The sequence below is a fragment of the Oryza sativa genome, chromosome 2, assembly GCF_034140825.1.
Source record: "Oryza sativa Japonica Group chromosome 2, ASM3414082v1".
Taxonomy (NCBI): domain Eukaryota; kingdom Viridiplantae; phylum Streptophyta; class Magnoliopsida; order Poales; family Poaceae; genus Oryza; species Oryza sativa.
Genome location: NC_089036.1, coordinates 35,380,563 through 35,400,128, shown reverse-complemented (window position 1 = coordinate 35,400,128; position 19,566 = coordinate 35,380,563). Strand labels below are relative to the sequence as shown.

The following is a 19,566-nucleotide window of genomic DNA, read 5'->3' as shown; positions in this document are numbered from 1 at the left end:
GTGGCAAAGCCGTTTTCTCCCTTGCAAAGCGTATTAGAGCCACCAGAAATGCTATTCGGTGCACGCGCGCTAGAAACACGAGTAGAGCTCACCCTAACCATTTATATCGCATCGCATCGTCTCCTCCTTTCGTTTGTTTATGTTATTGAAAGAGCATCTATGTTTTTTTAAATAGAAATTGATTATATTTTCGGTCTCTGCCGGTAGCCACACGGCCAGAAAGTCTAAGTAAACAGAAAGGAATTTAAAAATGACAGCCGACGAACTAGACGACTGATAGGCGGCGATGTATCCATATGAGCGGAGTAATTAATTTTATTTGAGCTCCAATGGAGGAAGCTACTGCTACAAGAGATCATCGATCGATGGGGACATTATTTGCAGAAGCAGCGCTCAACTGCTGATTATGCAGGCTGCATTATTCAGAGTTGAGATCTAGTCAGATCGAAGAAACTAGAGCCAGACGGGGCTAGCCAGTGCCCGCTTCTTCAGCTCCTGGCACGCCGCGGCGGCATCGGCCAGCATCCTCGCCGCCTCGCTGGCGCCGCCGCCGGAGTAGAGGTTATTGCCTCGCAGGCCCTGCACACGGGATCAGACATAATTTGGCAAAACGAACAGCAATTGAAGGTAACTAGCTAATGCCTTAATGCGTGTGTGCTTGATTAATTACCTTTGCAATGAAGGTGAGGTCCGGCGCCGGGTAGTACGCGCCGCCGCGGAGTGTCGCCGCTGCCGCCACCGGCTGATGAGCCTCCTCCACGACGACGATCTCCGCCACCTTGGGCTCCCACGCCGAGTCGTCGTCGCTGATGAGGCCGGCGTTGGAGGAGAACATGCCGTGGCACGCCGTGCAGTCGCTCTGCATGAACACCTTGCGCCCGCGCTGGGCTCTGCTCACATCACATCAGAAAATTAGCTCCACCGGGTTAATTAATTAGCGCGCGCGACGTGGTTAATTTCATGCAAAATTAATGTGATCAAGCGAAAGCAATCGACATGCATTCATGCTCTCACCCGTCGCTCGGCCATGGGTAGGCAGGGCAGGCGGCGGCGGCGGCGGCGGCGGCGTCGCCGGCGGTCGCGGCCATTAATTCCGACGCGAGCTAGGTAGGCAGCTTGGTCGAGCTAGCAAGCTCCCGATCTACCTGCAATGGCTATAGCTTGGTCTAGTTGATCTGTGAACAGCCTGGCTCTGAAGATCTCGAGGAACACGTTGCCTCGTTTATGGCGCACAGATTCTCGTTCACGTGGGGCTGAAGTGGAAGCTTCGGCCGTGGAGACGGCGGTATCTCATCCTTCGGGTATAGTTCCAATTTGGGCCTCAGCATTGTGGCCCAAATAAAAATAGACCTAGATAAGCCTGGCCCAAAACACATGTAGTCGTCGGCCATCTTCTTGCTACTACTTTCGGCCCGAAGTATCCCGCTCTTTTTTTTTACGATCCGGCCTATGGTAAATTTACGTGTGACATGGGCGGCCCAAAGGGGGGCCATCAAATCAACTAGTCAAGTCAGCTTAGAAAACCAGCTGCGCCAACCGCGGAAATTAGGGAGTGTTTTTTTATGTACGTGTAAATTTTTAGCATATTACATCAAGTATTATATAGGGCGTCGTATAGGGTGTTCGAGCACTAATTAAAAAACTACTATTTCCGTCCTAGAATATAGCAACCTAGCATAGGATGACACCCATCCTAGGACGATGTATTTGGATATGCCTTATGTTTACATAATCCGTAAGAAAATCGAGAGACAAATTTATTAAGTCTAATTAATTTATTATTAGCAAATATTTATTATAGCACCACATTGTTAAATCATGGAGCAATTAGATTTAAAAGATTCGTCTCGTAAATTAGTTGTAATTTGTACAATTAGTTTTTTTCGTGGCTGGGGTGCAGTGGGGCTCACCGGCGACTAGAGCCAGACGACTCGATCATCAGATGATGAGATACAGGAGGAGGAGGAGAAACCGCGCGCAGGGAGTCCACCGTACGTACAATGGGCGCCGCAGGGATCGGAGACGCGGTCCCGCGGCGCCCGCAGCAGAAACGCGCATTCGCCGCCGGCAGCCGTGCTCGCCTACCACCCACCCACCTACCCACGCCGCAGTTATGTTGCTGCGCGCATTCACGTGCAGTCACTTGCAGCCAGGAGCAGGACTCGTCCGGCGCACTACCCGCCGTGGGCTCTCACGCTGCACGGCTGTACCGGACGGACGGCCAGTGAGAGCAGTAGAGCACGACCTGGATTCGACGTTTCGATCGCCATGAACAGTCTCAGCATTGCAACATCGCTCACTCAACTCTCAACTCCATCAGCACTAGGAGACCACCAATGGCGTCGTTCGTATGCAGCAGCTAGCGCGTTTAGATATTTGAGAGAGTTTCTCGCAGCTAGTTTTTCCTAAACAATCTGCTTTTCTCGTTCAGATTATAGGGAACTGTAGCTGTAAAATCAAGAAAATGAACTGTAAGCCTCTAAAACTCAGCTTTTTCTCCATATTCTTAAAAGTTCACTACCAACCAACTATTTTTTAGAATCTTAGGATTTCTCAAATAATAGCCCCTTAATTTCCTGCTTGTCCCGGCGATTGCCGACGACGTCAACGATCCATTATTCCATGGTCCGTCGCCCTGACGCCCTGTGCCATCGACGGGAGACCGGCGTCCGTGCAGGGTACCCCCATGTGTCGCCCCCCCCCCCCCCCCCCCCGGGTGCTCGATCGAGGCTTCCGCGCAGCTCTATGTTCTAATAACTGCCCTTGGCCTGAATCTGAATTTACTCTGGACGCGAACCCGAGCAATATCGCATCGCCAACAAGGAAATCTGTCAGTAATTAGCTTCAGAGGCAATCAGACCTGCCTGCGCCATCCTCTTCGATCTTCTTCGTCTAGCTAGCTTCATCGAGCCTACAACCAGTAACTGCTACTGTGTGGTACGTAAGGTTGAGTTATTTGGGGGAGGGAGGGAGTAGGCGTGATGTAGCTAGCTGATGTTAATTATAATCGACAGTGCATAAGCCGATGTGTACTGCTAATAGGCTGTGTTTAGTTCACGTCAAAATTAAAAGTTTGGTTGAAATTAGAACAATGTGACGGAAAAATTGAAAGTTTATGTCTGTAGAAAAGTTTTTATATGATGAAAAAGTTGAAAGTTTGAAGAAATATTTTAGAACTAAATACGGCGTGTGTGTATATAGAGAGAGAGGAATGTACTGCTATATTCATTTTGCAAACTGCAGCTAGCTACTCCATCTTCAACGGCCAGCATCAGTTTGCATCGAGAGAGAAAATTAGCAGTAGCATCAAATAATATCGTTTCAGTTCGTCGCAATTAAGCTAGCTAGCCATTTAAGGAGTTAGCTCGATCGTCGGCGTCGAAGAGGGACCAAGATTAGGCGATCGATTCCATTTGAGTATCTGACTCATCGGCTGAATCATAGGAGAGCAAGGCTAATAATACAGTCGATCTGTTGGCTATAAAATTTTTTTGTAGTTTTCTCTTAGCCTATCTATATAAGAGCATGTAAACTATAAACCAGCTATAAACATATTTTAAAGAGATAAATGAAGAGAGATAAGAGTAGCGGGCTGCAGATCTGTAGCTAGCTACAGCACGGACTCTAAGACGTAATGTGTATATGACAGGTGGGACCAGGTATTAATAGTATAGTAAGCAACTATTGTATGAATTGGCTATTACATTGGCTATAGATGATTTGGAGTTAGTAGTGGGCTATACTATTAAACTTGCTCTAATAGTTAGCTCTTTACGATTAGTACAGGGCCCACTTGTTTCTCTCACAGAGTTTCTTGGTTCTTGTGTCCAAGCCGGCTGTAAGTTTACAGCCCACTTCTCCTCTCTCTCTCTCCTTTCTTCTCTTCTCCACCTCAGCATTTAGTCGGCTTATAGCCTACCATTATACTTTGCTCTGAGTACTCGTACTAAGTTCGCGTGTAAATGCCACTGACTGCACGAGAGAAACTGTGCATATCCTGCGCTTACACAGTGTACTACGGCCTAGGCATGATCTAGATGATGAATGCATGGGAGTAATTTACAGAGTTTATACACTATTGCATTGCAACTTGCGAAAAACGCAGTGCTACACTCTTGAGAATTAATGCTGGCTATCCGCAGCTAGTGATGATCTGTGAGCAATTAGCATCCAATTAAACAAAGGATATGTCACCGAGAGCCAAGTGATGCATTGATCTGATTTCTCAGTGGCAGACTGGCAGTTGGTTGTTGTAATTTCCCTCAAACAAGTTGGTACGTTGTAGTAACAGAGTGGTATACAGTGCTACTATACATTCAGAAGTTGATCGATCTTAATAGGCGTTGTAACGCTACTATACATTCAGAAGTTGATCGATCGTTACTGACGGGAGGTGAGTAGGTAAAGGCATTATTAGCAAGAACTGCATCGGAATATAATGCATCTAGGAATACTTTTGTGTGTGGGGGGTGGGTGTCTGAAATTAAGGAGAACTATGTGCAAGAGCGTGTATACACTATACATTAGTCCACCCTTTCCTGGATTATAACGAGATATGTAGAGCTAGCTGAGCTGCATATTTTCAGCTTTTAGCGGCAGCAACTGTTGCTACCTCAGTTCTGTGGTGACTGGTATGATTTTTCACTTGCAAAGGCAAAGCCAAACGAATTGAAGCAAGTAATAGTATTACGCATGCAGTTTATAGCGTGCTTAGTAGTAACAGATCGATGATCATTCGAACGATGTGTTTCTTTCAACGTATGCTTTAATTTGGGCCGTTAGACCAGGAAAGGAAGGTAGCAGGCATGCAGCTGGTCTGGTGACCCACATTTTGCACTGCTCCTTGAATGTGTGCACGCAAAAGGGTCACAAAAATATCCTCCCAGCCTCCCAGGGGCATATAAATTACCACGACAAAGTTGAAATGGATTTTAAACTCTCCAGCGCATGCATCTGTCTTCATTTCCTACGTTCGGTCTGAATAAGAAGATATTCTTTTCAAAAAATAGATTACTACTACTTCCTCTGTTCCCATTTACACAGCTGACTGCAGCATTATTTACCATCACAGTTTTAACTCTGAACAGTATTTTTTTTTTACTAAATTGCTCGATTATGATTAAAAAAATTGTATCATTTTATTAACTTATCTTGCATGTACTTTAATAATACAGTGCATGTTGCATTTGCAATGTGTATTAATAAAAAAAATGTTAGTGGCCAAAGTCTGAAAGTGAGCACTCATTGATGCAAAAAGTGGGAACAAAGGGAGACATATAAGATTAAATGGGACCAACATAAAGAAGAAGAAAAAAAAGAAAGTAGCCTGATTTCATTCCTCTATATTTTAATCGAATTTGACTGTGCCTTACTTTCTTTTTTGAGAATATATGGCACAATCTCACTCTTTCCGGTCATGAATAAGTGATGTTTTGGGACTTGTTTTATTACTATGTTACTATATTATACTAACTCTATATTTTAATATATGACGCTGTTGGTTTTTTATCCAACGTTTAACCATTCGTCTTATTCAAAAAATTTATGTAATTATCATTTATTTTATTATATGACTTGATTCGTCATTAATGTTCTTTAAGAATGACATAAAAATTTTTATATTTACATAAAAGTTTTGAATAAAACGAATGGTCAAACGTTGGTCGAAAAGTCAACGACGTTATACATTAAAATACGGAGGGAGTATATATTTGTTTTGAAAATTTTCTTTACGATTAAATGTAAAACGCACATGCACACAACTACTACTCCCACGCGGCCACGCGCCCGCCTACTCGTGAGCACGGATACAACTCGGGAATTTCATGTTAATGGTTTGGAGATACAATCTGTGTATGCGTAAACATGTGTGTTGAGGCCAGCTGGTACGAATCGTTATTCTTTAGGGTTTCATCTTCATATATACCTTTTGTAAGTCACTGTTCGGCGTTATAACCTCACCTTAATATAGTGAAGATATTTTGCTGGCTAGTGCCCTTGGTTTTTTTCTCTTCTGTTTTAGGTGGGTTTTCCACGTTAAATCTCATATCTTTGTGATTGATCTAGTGGTTTTTATCGTTTATTTGCTTATCGTTTCTTAAGAACGTGCGTGTGCTCAAGATTATTCAAACTCTTAAATGGTTTTTCGCTTTTATTATGAACTTACAATTATCGATATGTTTTAGCTATCAAAAATGGGAGAGAAAAGTGTCTACGTACTAGTCACACAAATACGGCAAACGGATTTGTTGGTGGAGCAATGGTCCTAGGCATGGATGCTCGCAATCAAGTCTGCTGGCAGGAGGCAGAGAGAGCAACTCTCAGCCACAGGTAGGAGTAGCTCTCATCGCTAGCAGACACGTACAGAAAAGCACTGTAATTCCAGCTCGAATTCCCCTTCAATGCGCTCAAGATGTGTACCGGCCGTCCGCAGAATAGACCGGAGCATGCATGCTGTAGCTTTCAACATCCCAACCACCTTCGACCTACTACGACTGCTATGTACACCCGACCACTACGTACAAATATACTCCCTACTTCCCTAAATATTTGACGTCGTTAATTTTTTTAAAAATATTTGACCGTTCGTCTTATTCAAAAACTTTTGTGAAATGTGTAAAACTATATGTATAAATAAAAGTATATTTAACAATAAATCAAATGATAGGAAAAGAATTAACAATTACTTACATTTTTTGAATAAGACAAACGGTCAAAGATTTTTAAAAAAGTCAACGGCGTTAAACATTTTGAGATGGAGGTAGTATTAGTTAGCATCAAAAAGGGAACGTCGTGGTCTCTCAGGGTACATCGATTTGCCCTTTCAATACGATAACCATGCATGTTGTTATCGCCTCATCCGTGAGTATGGGACTACTCCTAACGGCTAATACAAACCTAGGGTGTGTTTGGTTCACGATCATATATGGATGAGATATGCTCATCCATATTTTGTTGAATATAGTGATTTAATATTTTTTTTTTCATTTGGTTTGTACGCATATGATGATTCAACTTTTTGTTTGGGTGGAACAATGTAGCATGGATAGGAGAAGCCAAAATTTAGTAGGACCCATTTATTATATATACTCTCTATGTTTCATGTGATAAGATGTTTGACTTTTTTCGTAGACAAATTTTGTTAAGTTTGATAAAGTTTATAGAAAAATATAGCAACATCTAAAATATTAAATTAGTTTTATTAAATCTAACATTGAATATATTTTGATAATATGTTTTAGATAATATTAAATTAGTTAAGAGTTCTCTTCTGCAGTCATCTAAAAAGAGTTCTTCTACAGGTAATTAATTTGGTCTATAGTTCTATATACGCATGTAGGCAATATGGGAGAACAAAATGGCAATGTATAACAATATATGAGAATAGAATATAAAACACTTAATTTTTATTTTTATCTTCATCTCCGGAGGATTCAAACACCACCTAACTGATACTGTTATAGTAAGAGATTTTAGATGGACCCGCATGCGGACTCCTATTTTAAGCTCATGATTTTCTAAAAAATAAAATATCCAATCAAAATATCAACCAGCGTCGCTGGGTTGGACGACAGGAGTAAAAGCTAGCTATCGTCTTTTGATCCGGCCCTGATCAATGGATTTCCACTCTCTCAGCTCGGCCTATATAAAGCTAACGAGTACACTCCACTCCCACAGCCATCTCCTCTCTACTGTCAATCTCAAGTGCGTGCCCGGTATCAGCTCGACCGGTCTCGCACCTGCAACCAAACCACACACAGCTAGCTATCATGGCCTCTAAGCCAGGGCCTCTCACTCAGTGGCCGTGGCATAACCTTGGAAACTACAAGGTACTAAATTATGTTTTATCGTCATCATCAGATTTGATTTGATGCCATACGTTGTTTGTAAGCTGATTGCAACAATGTGAGTAATTAACGACTGTTGCGTACGTGGAAATCTACAGTACGCGCTGGTGGCGCCGTCGGCGGCGTACAGCACGTACAGGTTCGTGACGGCGAGCAGCGCGGCGGAGCGAGACCTCCTCAACTTCATGGTGTTCCCCATGCTGCTCCTCCGTCTGCTCTACGGCCAGCTCTGGATCACCGTCTCCCGCCACCAGACTGCCCGGAGCAAGCACAAGATCGTCAACAAGAGCCTCGACTTCGAACAAATCGACAGGGAAAGAAACTGGTAATTAATCGATCAAATTGAGTGTACGTCTAAGGGACTGTTTAGTCGGTGAAATGAAAATTTCGGGTGTTACATCTTTTGAGATTTTGCTTCAGTCTAGCGAAAAGTACCTTAAGGTAACGGTATATCACAGTACTAAATCGTTTTTGTTCGTTGAATCAAACTGGACAGGATGGACAATATTAGATCCAATCATCAGAAACGACACCTCGAGATACTTTTCGTTAGACTAGAGCATATCTCTAAGTTTTTTGGGTTTTCATATTTACATATATGGATGCAGGGATGACCAGATAATCCTGACGGCGCTGGTGTTCTACTTGGTGAGCGCGACGATGCCGCAGGCGCAGGTGGCACCGTGGTGGAGCACAAAGGGGATGGTGGTGACGGCGGTGCTGCACGCGGGGCCAGTGGAGTTCCTCTACTACTGGCTGCACAGGGCGCTGCACCACCACTGGCTGTACGCGCGGTACCACTCGCACCACCACGCCTCCATCGTCACTGAGCCCATCACCTCCGTCATCCACCCCTTCGCCGAGGAGGTCGTCTACTTCGTCCTCCTCGCCATCCCCATCCTCAGCACCGTCGCCACCGGCACCGTCTCTGTCGTCACGGCCAACGGCTACCTCGTCTACATCGACTTCATGAACTACCTCGGCCACTGCAACTTCGAGCTCGTCCCCAAGTGCCTCTTCCACGTCTTCCCCCCTCTCAAATATCTCCTCTACACCCCATCGTACGTATAAATTTACCTGTTTAAAAATATACCATTACAATTTAACGGGATTGCTATTTAGCGCAATGTTGGTTATTTTAGTACACCTTTTTTTCTTTCTGAAAACTTTCATTCAAAAAACTTATATTGGAGAACTTTTACATGAAAATACTTTATATGAAAAAGTGTACAGTGAGAAATATGAGTAATAATTAATTATACTAATTAACTGCTAATAGAGATCATTAATTAGTGTATGTATGTATGTAGGTTTCATTCGTTGCACCACACGCAGTTCAGGACGAACTACTCGCTGTTCATGCCGGTGTACGACTACATCTACGGGACGACGGACAAGTCAAGCGACGAGCTGTACGAGAGGACGCTGCAGGGGAGGGACGAGGCGGCGTGGCGGCCGGACGTGGTGCACCTCACGCACCTCACCACGCCGGAGTCCGTCTTCCACAACCGCCTCGGCTTCGCCGCCGTCGCGTCCAACCCGCTTGGCGCCGCAGCCTCCGGCCACCTCCTCCGTGCCGCCTCCGCCGTCGCCTCCCCTCTCCTCTCCCTCTTCGCCTCCACCTTCAGGTCGGAGGCCAACCGCCTCGACAAGCTCAACATCGAGACCTGGGTCATCCCAAGGTTCACCTCCCACGTACGTAATTTTGACTAATTTTTAAATACAAAATATACTCATACAAAATCTCCATTTCTTTAAGTATTTTTTTCTCGTACAAAATATACGTATAGTTTGGAATGTTTGTTTTTGTGTATGAGGAAATAGTGAATTAATTGCGTGCATTGATGGAATCGCAGTATACGTCGAAGAGTGATGGGTACAAGGTCAGCCGTTTGATAGAGAAAGCGGTGTCAGACGCAGAAGCAAGTGGCGCGAGAGTCCTCACGCTCGGCCTCCTCAACCAGGTAAATGCATTCGCTGACCCACCTGACAGATCCAATTCATTGCATGCCTTCTCACTGTTCGCCGGCTTTAATGTAACAGTACCAGCAGTAGGTGCAACTTCGTAGCATCACTCTTTCCTCTCTGCACTAGCTCCCCAAGTAGTTACATGGGACCGAATTCACCTACCAAGATTTACAAAATTTATTAGGCTGTGTTTAGATTCAAACTTCCAACTTTTTCCATCACATTAACCTGTCGTATATATATAATTTTTCAGTCATATTGTACCAATTTTAACTCAAACTTTCAACTTTAGAAAGAACTAAACACAGCCTTACTAGCATCAGACAGTATAAGAATTTTTTTTTCATGTTTCTCAAAATATATCTGGACATCAGTTGAAAACGTGCATAAATGCTTATACACCATTTTGGAATGGATGGAGTAATAAATTTCAGCAGCCAGAGGTTCATATGACAGTGGCACTTTTTACTTCAAGAAAAAGGAACAGTGTTTAGCAAATGTTCGCCCCATAAATCTGCTTTGGTCCTGCACGGGTATATGTCAGGCGATGCTAATTAAATCGATCCAATTGTACGTGCAGGGGTACGATCTGAACAGGAACGGGGAGTTATATGTCGTCAGGAAGCCAAGCCTGAAGACGAAGATCGTCGATGGAACAAGCCTCGCTGTTGCTGCCGTTCTCAACATGATCCCTCAGGGCACCAAAGATGTGCTCCTCCTGGGAAACGCGAACAAGATCTCTCTCGTTCTTACCCTGTCCCTCTGCAAGCGGGAGATCCAGGTATAATACCAAAATGACAGTACTCGACCAGTTAATATTCTTAACAGTATCGATCACGGTGATTAAAAAGGTTACTGGCTGTAACTAATTTCGAACAAAAAAACAGGTGAGGATGGTAAATAAGGAGCTGTATGAATGCCTGAAGCAGCAGCTGCAGCCTGAAATGCAGGAGCATCTGGTTTTGTCATGCAGTTACAGCAGCAAGGTAATTGAAAATTGGCTCTGTTTGGATCCGAAGGGCTATTAAATAGCCCTTCAGGATTTTGCTATTTAAGAGTATTAAACGTAGATTACTGACAAAACTCATTCCATAACTCCTAGGCTATTTTGCGAGACGAATCTAACGAGATATATTAATCCATGATTTGCTACAGTAATGCTACAGTAATCAGCCGCTAATTATGGATTAATATATATCATTAGATTCGTCTCACAAAATAGGCTAAGGGTTATAGAATCGGTTTTGTCGATAATCTACGTTTAATAATCCTAAATAGCAAGATTTCAGAGCGCTATTTAATAGTCCGAAGGATCCAAACAGGGTCATTGTGGGTAACTGGACGTTGTGGCGTGGATGAAATAAATCGAAACTGCGTGCGTATGCAGGTGTGGCTCGTGGGCGACGGGGTGACGGATGAGGAGCAGATGAAAGCCCAGAAAGGATCCCATTTCGTGCCGTACTCGCAGTTCCCTCCCAACAAGGCCCGCAACGACTGCGTCTACCACTGCACCCCGGCTCTACTCGTCCCTGAATCCTTCGAAAACCTTCACGTTTGCGAGGTACTCCCTCTGTACCACTTACTTCGTCCGTCTCAGAATATAGTTATCTTTAGCTATGAATCTGAACACATATGCACGCAGAATTGGTTGCCGAGGAGGGTGATGAGCGCGTGGCGGGCGGCGGGGATCGTTCACGCGCTGGAGAAGTGGGACGGGCACGAGTGCGGCGGCAGGGTCACCGGCGTGCAGAAGGCGTGGAGCGCGGCGCTGGCACGGGGATTCCGGCCATACGACGACCACCACCACCCCGGCATCACCCATGATGGCCGTGGCGGGCTGTGACCGGCCGGTGGCCGGATCGAAGCAACCTGGCCTGATTGTGTGATCTTGTGTGTGCTTCTTCGCTCGGTTGATATATAGGAGTATCTCCGTGTGTGTTATGATGGGGCCAGATTAATATCCAGCTATAAAATCCCAAGCTGTATTGTTAATTCTCTGCCGGTGTCATAATCTATTGTTTGAGCATAACTTAAATTTGAGCATGATTAATTTGGAGATACTCTCTGTTTCCCACTTGCTACTGTAATGAGTACTTTCCTACAGTTTTATCGCTACGATTGTACTTGTAGCGGGGTAGCGGCTGATTATCGATGTATATATCCACCATTCATCGTCACAAGCACGGTTGATTATAGAGCTTCTAGCTCCATTCAAGAGAAGCGGTCCTTTTCCTAATATCCGGCGAAGCTTCCTTAAGATGTGGCTGATGTGGTTGAATCTAGTCGAGATGATCTCAACCTCTCTTGCAAGGAGGCCCCTTTTGGGTATGGTCGCTGGTTTTCTTTGCAGTTCACAATGTTTATTCTCTCTTTCATTAGTGGTTTGGATCTAACCGTTTTTCTTGCAATGGTTGTTGTTGGGTTGATCTTGCGAAAGAAATTTGGCGAAAATCTTCGGTGGTGTGGCCGAGGATCAAATTGTTTGCTAGTGCCTCAACCTTCGTATACGAGAGGTCCCTTCAGGGTTCATGAATAGGCTCTACCTGTTGCAGCTCGCCTTGTTTTAAGCCCCGCCAAAATCAAGATCAAAGCATTTATTATCAGCGTCGTAGGCAAACAAAGGAGAATGACCCGATTACCTTTTTATTCTCTTTGTAGATTTTTTCTGCAGAATGTTGATCTAAAGTATAACTTGCCTATTCTAGATGGGCTTCTGTGCAAAACTGGATATACCCTACTGAATTATGCTCGACGCACTACTGCAACTCATGTATCTTGTTCTTCTCCCTCTGTTGTAAAATGAATTCTGTTCTGAATTTGAATCTGAACATACGCTATTTGTTTAAAATCTAAAACCTTAATGTTTAAATCATGCTCAGTGCTCAATCCTATCAATTTCATTGTATAATATGACTTATATAGAGAGAGAAAAAGAAATATCGTTAGGAAGTATGGTGATCCGTTTTCAATAGTTAATGTGTAAAATGAACCAATAAAATATTTTAAAGGAGTAAAATGAATCTTTTTTTTAAGAAAAAAAAATGGAACCGATAGACAGACAGCGTCTCGGCCTCGACTCCCGTTCCTCCCGTTCCTCCCTTCGGTCGGAGTTGAACGACACGACCTCCACCTTAGGGAGGGGAGCACACGCGGCCGATTTCCGACCGTCCGTTTGCAAGAGATCTGACCTGTCCCGTGCGACACGGACGGTCCAGATCGATCCACGACCTCCCCCTTGGAAGCACGCGCTGGACACATCCAGCTCCTACCTCTCCTGAATCGCTCGTCAGATCGCGTCAGTTCTTCGCGATGCCTCGGCGGCGGCTCCGGCGCGGGGACCTCGCCTGTTCGGTGGCGGTGGCGGTGGCGGTGGCGGCGGTGGCGGTGGCGGCCGTGGGGGCGGTGGGCGGAGGCGATGGCGGCGCGGATTTCGACTACCGGAAGCTCTCGGGGATAATAATCCCCGGGTTCGCGTCGACGCAGCTGCGCGCGTGGTCTGTGCTGGATTGCCCCTACTCGCCCTTCGACTTCAACCCCCTCGACTCCGTCTGGCTCGACACCGCCAAGGTCAGAACCACCCCTCGTTCCGTACTGTCCTCCTGATATTCAGAAAGCTACTTTTGCTAGTAACTGTTGTTGTTCTGGATAATATATGTGCTTTTGTTCTTTTATTAGGATTCGTTGGTCTGTTCTTGTGAGGCATTGATGGATTAAAGTAATTTTGCAATGGCCCATCAGGCAGATGCGTGTGTGCGACTGCACATCTGCTTGATTTGAGTGACCATCTAGTTATAGGTTTTGGAAGTGTTTTTAGGACTAAATCGGTTGTGTGTACTACGTAACCATGCTAAAACTAGTGACACGTTCAGTTAGAAGAGGTTTGTCATTACTTCACTGGAAAAGGGATATTTGTTAATTGTGTGATGGTTGGGACTGTTTCCTGTAAGGCGTCATACGGCTTAATTGGGTGAGGTTGTTACAGAAGCATTCAATCTGTGCAATGAACAGGCTGTAACGATTATATTTGTTACATGTAGGGGGTCATATTTAAGTATTATCTTTCATTTTCATACTTGCGACTTAATCGGGTTCATGGTGCAGCTCTTATCTGCTGTCAATTGCTGGCTCAAATGCATGCTGCTCGACCCTTACAACCAGACGGATCATCCAGAGTGCAAGTCAAGGCCTGACAGTGGTCTTTCTGCAATTACAGAGTTAGACCCTGGTTATATAACTGGTAAATTATATGCCTCGCTTAATTCTCCTTGGTATTGATTGGATTATTGAATTTTGAGTACAAATATGCTGCACGATTCATCAGCAATGTGATAGATTGTGATTTATGCTTCAACTCCCATGCAATGGAAAAAAAAAACCATCGATGGCAAGTGAGAGTGATAAAATTTGACATCAAGCTTTTGTGAGTTAATAATGGATATTGCCATGAGAATAATAGCATTAGCTAGGTTACATTGCAAATTCATGTTCATCGGTAAGCTGTAGAATTCCCCATCTCGTTCCTCAAAGAATAAAAAAATGATTAGCCATAAAAAAAATCTTTCTTACTAATTTGGTTTTATTGGCCAAGTTTTCAGGTCCTCTTTCTTCAGTGTGGAAAGAATGGGTCAAATGGTGTGTAGAATTTGGTATTGAAGCTAATGCCATTATCGCGGTTCCATACGATTGGAGGCTGCCCCCTTCGATGCTTGAGGAGAGGGATCTGTACTTCCATAAATTAAAGTTTGTAACACTTCACTTCATATCACATAGCAATCAATTTACTCACTGCCCATTGGCTTTCGATAGTATTTGATGTTATTACTAATAATTGGTGTAAAAACACTTCTAAATTGTATCAACCAGAATATACTCACTTTGTTTACCTTCCATACCCTCAAAAAATCACGCATAACTAAGTAGTACTAGTATCAGAAATACAAAGGTTTGGTTGCCTTTGGTGTGCATGCAAGCTGAAATTGATAATTTTTTTTGCGGGGGAAATTGATAAGCTTTTACTTGCTTCTTTTCATTTTTTTATGACATCCTTTTCACTTGAATTAAAAGTTGTTTTCTTCAAGTTTATACAATACTTGATAATGACACGGCGATATGTCGGAAATTCATTGTTGCATGCGGAAAGATAGTATTTTGGTGCTCATAGTCCTTTTAACTGCAGGTTAACTTTTGAAACTGCATTGAAACTTCGAGGAGGGCCTTCTTTAGTGTTTGCTCATTCCATGGGTAATAATGTGTTTCGCTACTTTCTGGAATGGTTGAAACTAGAAATCGCTCCCAAGCATTACATCCGATGGCTTGACGAACATATACATGCATACTTTGCAGTTGGTATGTAAACCAGAAGGAATTTAATTCATCACCATCGTTATTTGTTAGTGTCATGCCATTTTTCCTTGCTTTCAGGTGCACCTCTTCTTGGTTCTACTGAAGCAGTTAAAGCTGCTCTTTCTGGAGCAACATTTGGTCTTCCAGTCAGCGAGGTCAGCCTTTATGAATTATATATTTTTCAATAATGTGTCCTCTGCCCTCAGGAGGCTATATTTCTGATATTTATACATTTTTCCTCCAACATTGTTAGTGTTGAATTTAAGTATGTTGTTGGTTGTCCAATACTGAATAGTTTTTATTTCCTTTTTGGATTCACTAGGTTTTGTGGTGATTCTTTTGCCCCTTGTTCTTTGTCCCTGCCCTTTCTGAGAGTACTGTTCTGGTAACCTCTCAGCCCTTCTACACGTGCAAGGGAACCTTTTAGTACTGTTGGAGTCTTGGAGACAACAATGCCTTACTTCTCATAGCCGATTCGCACGGCCAGGTTGTGTGCCACAACCATGCTAGTTTTAGAGTCAGTTAGGGAGGTTGTTTTGGTGCATGTATAAATTCTCTACCTTCGAGTGATACACATGTGTTGAATCTGTACTTAGCTATATATTGCCAAAATTGTTACATTATATGCCATCTTATAATTATATTGTCTCTTATGCATCTAAAATTGCTTTTATTGTTTTCAGGGAACAGCACGATTGATGTTTAATGCATTTGGTTCATCTTTATGGCTCATGCCCTTCTCAGAATATTGCAAAGCTGATAATATATACTGGAAGCATTTCTTTGAGGGAAAGGGAGGTTGCCACCACAGACAGCAATGTGATGAAATGGAATATAAGTCTGAATACTCAGGATGGCCCACAAACCTTGTCAGCATCGAGGTTCCTACAGTTCGAGGTTCTTTGTTGAAATTTCTTCCCAGCTTTAATCTATGATTAAGATTTTGCTTCCACTGAGCAGGTCTACCTTTTCTTTTCTTTCATTTTCTGTTTTCCTCTGGCAGATACGGAAGCATACCCATCCATTATGGATACAACTGAGAACATAACATCCAGCATGGAGTGTGGAAAGCCAACTCTTTTGTCATTTTCTGCTAGGGAGGTTTCAGATGGTACTCTGTTTAAAACCATAAAGGATTGGGACCCTCAGAGCATAGGGCTTATCCATCAGCTTGAGAAGTGAGTTTGCAATTTTGTATGCGCCAGTGCTGCTACTTTGTAAATTGTAATTCTCAGTTTCACATACATATTTATCTTCAAAGTAAACCACCAACTTACATGTTTTTATATGCTTATGGAAGTAAATATGTGTGATTTTGATTAAATTGTATCTAATACCCCCACATTTTGATCTTTGTTGATCTCAGGTACTACCAGGGTGATCCAGTTCTTAATCCCCTCACACCCTGGGAGAGACCCCCAATAAAGAATGTGTTCTGCATATATGGGCTTGATTCAAAGACTGAGGTATGATTGGGATTTTTCTTTGATTGTTAAAGTTTCTACTTTAGCCTGCTTTGAACCACATTACCATTCACCGATTTATGGCCTTTTTTGTTAAGCAGGTAGGCTATTATTTTGCACCGAGTGGAAAACCATATCCAGATAACTGGATAATAACTGATATTATTTATGAATTTGAAGGGTCTCTACTATCAAGGCAGGTATCATGCATCTTGTGTTGGAAAGTCTCGTGTCCAATTCTTTCAAATTATCCATTATCTGTCTTTATGTATGTCTGCTTCTAGTGTAGTTTCCTGGAACAGTATTTTTTTTTGCTTTAATATGAAAAGATATTTGTAGTTCGCAGACTCATTTTTCATGGCTAATTTGATTGAATGAAGATCCTAGTAAGTTGCACTGGTTTCTAATGGTAATTACCACAGATAATAGCTTTTCGTGCATTTGTTTTCTCGAAAAATACTGACCTTTGAACCTTTGGCTTTTGATGAGTTCAATTCTGGTTTGGACAACTGTTTATCTGGCCACATTTTTATGTCTTTTGTTTTAGAATAAAATAGTAACACAATTTATTCTTTCCAGATCAGGTAATTCTGTTACTGGAAAGCCCAACAATTCCAGCGGAGACGGAACGGTATGTTCTACTGTAGTATCTTTATAGGTCAATTCAATGTCTTGAGTTGAACAAACAAGACTTTGTGGCAGGTATCCTACAATTCTCTCTCATGGTGCAAGAACTGGCTTGGGCCAAAAGTGAACATAACTAGGGCTCCGCAGGTATTTTACCATGTGCCTAGTGATATGATCCTCAGCAGAGGAGTTTGAGGCCTGTTTATTAATTTGTTTTGTTGTGGCTAATAGAATTATTGACTGTTTCCTTGTAGCATATCACAATGTTAATGTGCCTTTCCTGCTTTGTACATCCTACTGTTTTTGCAGGCAGAACATGATGGATCTGATTTACAAACAAAGATGAATGTCGACCACCATGTAGGCCAGGGCATACTCCCAAACATGACGAGGACTCCACATGTGAAGTACATAACCTACTTTGAAGATGCTGAGAGCATTCCGGGATGGAGAACAGCCGTCTGGGAGCTTGATAAAGGTGGGTGCAAATCTTTTAGTTGTTTTTTCTCCATTTTTTTCATATTTATGTCGTAATGTTTGTCCTTATGCCAGCTTTATGCATTTCTTTGCTACAAGGGAATAAGAAATCCATGTAGAAGTTTATGCTTAGAATATACATATATTTACAGTGATTCAGGCGGAGTACTTGTGCGTGTGCCCACATACTCCAGATTTAACATGCAACCCCCTCTAAAGTTTAATCATTCCTTTGCTATACAACACTCATTTTGAAAATTATTATTTTAACAGCAAATCACAGGAACATTGTTAGGATGCCAGTACTGATGCGTGAGTTGTGGCTTGAAATGTGGCATGACATGCACCCTGATGCGAAATCAAAATTTGTGACGAAAGGTGTGCTCAGTTTCAACTCCTATTACCAGATATATGAATCCCCCTGCATCTGATTTGACTTTCAAAGCCACTAACAGAGGTGCATGAACAGCTTTCCGAGGTCCATTGAGAAATGACGATTGTCACTGGGACTATGCAAAAGCTCGATGTGGCTTTCCAGAACACTGTGAATACAGGTCTGCAACTCATCTTTCATTCCCTTTTTCTTGCTATTATCCTTTTTCATTAACATTGAATTTTATGGTGACCATATGCCAGGTACACTTTTGGTGATGTCCATCTAGGAATGAGTTGCAAGCTGAAAAATTCGTCGACTAACCTCCTGCAACAATATCTCTGAAGTATGTGCCCTTCAATTTAATGACGTTTGGTGTTTTACGGTATTCTAAGGCTCTAACTTGTACTGCTGTATTGTGGTGCAGAATTCTTTTGGATCATTTTTATGGTTATGATATTATTCAGTTGGACTGAACCAAGGACAAAAAAAGGGTCCAGTCAGAAACAGGTGAGCATGTATTGTTGCTCTTATAGTCATCATGATTATCATCTTGGCTAGTAGTTGATATATTCTGTTTTCTTTTTCTCTTTTTGAAGATAAGCTGATGGATACTGATTGAAGCTATACATTGTTTTTAATCTGATTTATTTTTGGGCTGAAGATGGAGATTACGATATTTTTAGGACTGTATAGTTTGTGTTTCTAACAGATCCATAGTGGATGTCAGTTGTAGAAGTATCTTTCCAATATTGTGAAGGCCCCATGACCATGAACCGCAAAGATGTATATATATTACGAGTAAATGTTAATGTTTGGACAAATAAAGTTCTCTTGATTCACGGTCTGGGGAAAGTCTACCAATGCTGATTAAAAGAAAACTTCTTACCTGATTTCGTTTCCCCTTAAAGATGCATACTGCTCTCCTATACTGATGCATGGCGATTCATTGGTGACATGCCTGCCTGAGTGATCGATAAACTTCACTACGTACTCACGGTTGTTATGGATTTTAAATCAGTGAACTTCAGTGCATGGGGTAAACTATATTTTCTTTTCCTCTTCACGATTTACACCGTTTATTTCGATAAAAATCATTTAACAGTTGCTTTTTTGGAGCGCATGTGTTCCCTCTTCCCTGAGAGGCTGAGATTGTTTTTAAGTAGCCGGAGAAGAGTGGAGTATATCTGTTTGGCTAAGTTGTGTGAATGTAGGAAGCAGGGTTTGTTCATACCAAAATTAACATTAACAAATTTTGATAATTCTAAAATTTGGCAAAATTCGATAATGGGCTTGATCGGTTGTGCTGGCTGCTGCAGCTCTTTGGTTTGGATTGGGGCTGACTGGCTGCAGCTGCTGCAACCAGCACTTCCGATCAGGGCCAATGCTAAATTTTGGTAAGATAGAAGTATATGGATGTTGTTTATAGTTTGTTATCATACCAAATATCCATATATATATATATATA

At 42.6% G+C, this 19,566-nt stretch overlaps 3 protein-coding genes across 5 annotated transcripts; 2 read left to right on the top strand and 1 right to left on the bottom strand.

Moving 5' to 3' along the window:
- Positions 1-297: 297 nt before the first annotated feature.
- LOC4331118 (uncharacterized) lies at positions 298-1,194 on the bottom strand. The gene is made up of 3 exons (XM_015769328.3): positions 1,015-1,194; positions 671-890; positions 298-579 (listed from the first exon to the last, which is right to left on the bottom strand). Exons 1-3 carry the CDS (start codon positions 1,086-1,088, stop codon positions 454-456), a joined length of 420 nt encoding a protein of 139 aa, XP_015624814.1. The 5' UTR covers positions 1,089-1,194; the 3' UTR covers positions 298-453.
- A 6,481-nt stretch (positions 1,195-7,675) lies between these two features.
- On the top strand, positions 7,676-11,889 carry LOC4331117 (very-long-chain aldehyde decarbonylase GL1-6-like). Its single transcript, XM_015769252.3, has 9 exons — positions 7,676-7,829; positions 7,946-8,172; positions 8,456-8,908; positions 9,158-9,542; positions 9,704-9,811; positions 10,396-10,596; positions 10,703-10,801; positions 11,203-11,376; positions 11,458-11,889. Exons 1-9 carry the CDS (start codon positions 7,770-7,772, stop codon positions 11,656-11,658), a joined length of 1,908 nt encoding a protein of 635 aa, XP_015624738.1. The 5' UTR covers positions 7,676-7,769; the 3' UTR covers positions 11,659-11,889.
- Positions 11,890-13,100: 1,211 nt separating this feature from the next.
- Positions 13,101-18,945, top strand: LOC4331116 (phospholipid--sterol O-acyltransferase). 3 transcript variants are annotated; one of them, XR_001542886.3, is made up of 17 exons: positions 13,101-13,382; positions 13,917-14,052; positions 14,411-14,555; positions 14,992-15,161; positions 15,237-15,313; positions 15,842-16,055; positions 16,162-16,336; positions 16,525-16,624; positions 16,723-16,817; positions 17,201-17,252; positions 17,324-17,395; positions 17,558-17,726; positions 17,999-18,103; positions 18,195-18,279; positions 18,362-18,444; positions 18,526-18,608; positions 18,698-18,945. XR_001542886.3 is itself a non-coding variant. In XM_015767733.3 (16 exons), the coding sequence occupies exons 1-15, from the start codon at positions 13,125-13,127 to the stop codon at positions 18,441-18,443; spliced, it is 1,935 nt and encodes a 644-aa protein (XP_015623219.1). In that variant the 5' UTR covers positions 13,101-13,124; the 3' UTR covers position 18,444; positions 18,526-18,945. The 3 variants fall into 3 exon arrangements, 1 of the variants encoding a protein (XP_015623219.1); XR_003240700.2 differs by having other exon boundaries at positions 18,181-18,279; XM_015767733.3 differs by having other exon boundaries at positions 18,526-18,945.
- The last annotated feature ends 621 nt before the right edge of the window (positions 18,946-19,566 follow it).

Bases quoted from the DNA above. Each gene is read 5' to 3' on its own strand.
- LOC4331116 (XM_015767733.3), top strand. From the start codon at position 13,125: ATGCCTCGGCGGCGGCTCCGGCGCGGGGACCTCGCCTGTTCGGTGGCG. The intron at 14,556-14,991 runs GTTTGTAACACT...TTTTAACTGCAG, and splicing joins CTGTACTTCCATAAATTAAA to GTTAACTTTTGAAACTGCAT. The intron at 17,396-17,557 runs GTATTTTACCAT...CTGTTTTTGCAG, and splicing joins ACATAACTAGGGCTCCGCAG to GCAGAACATGATGGATCTGA.
- LOC4331118 (XM_015769328.3), bottom strand. From the start codon at position 1,088: ATGGCCGCGACCGCCGGCGACGCCGCCGCCGCCGCCGCCGCCGCCTGC. The intron at 891-1,014 runs GTGAGAGCATGA...TGATGTGAGCAG, and splicing joins TACCCATGGCCGAGCGACGG to AGCCCAGCGCGGGCGCAAGG. The intron at 580-670 runs GTAATTAATCAA...TCCCGTGTGCAG, and splicing joins ACCTCACCTTCATTGCAAAG to GGCCTGCGAGGCAATAACCT.
- LOC4331117 (XM_015769252.3), top strand. From the start codon at position 7,770: ATGGCCTCTAAGCCAGGGCCTCTCACTCAGTGGCCGTGGCATAACCTT. The intron at 8,173-8,455 runs GTAATTAATCGA...ATATGGATGCAG, and splicing joins ATCGACAGGGAAAGAAACTG to GGATGACCAGATAATCCTGA. The intron at 11,377-11,457 runs GTACTCCCTCTG...ATATGCACGCAG, and splicing joins AAAACCTTCACGTTTGCGAG to AATTGGTTGCCGAGGAGGGT.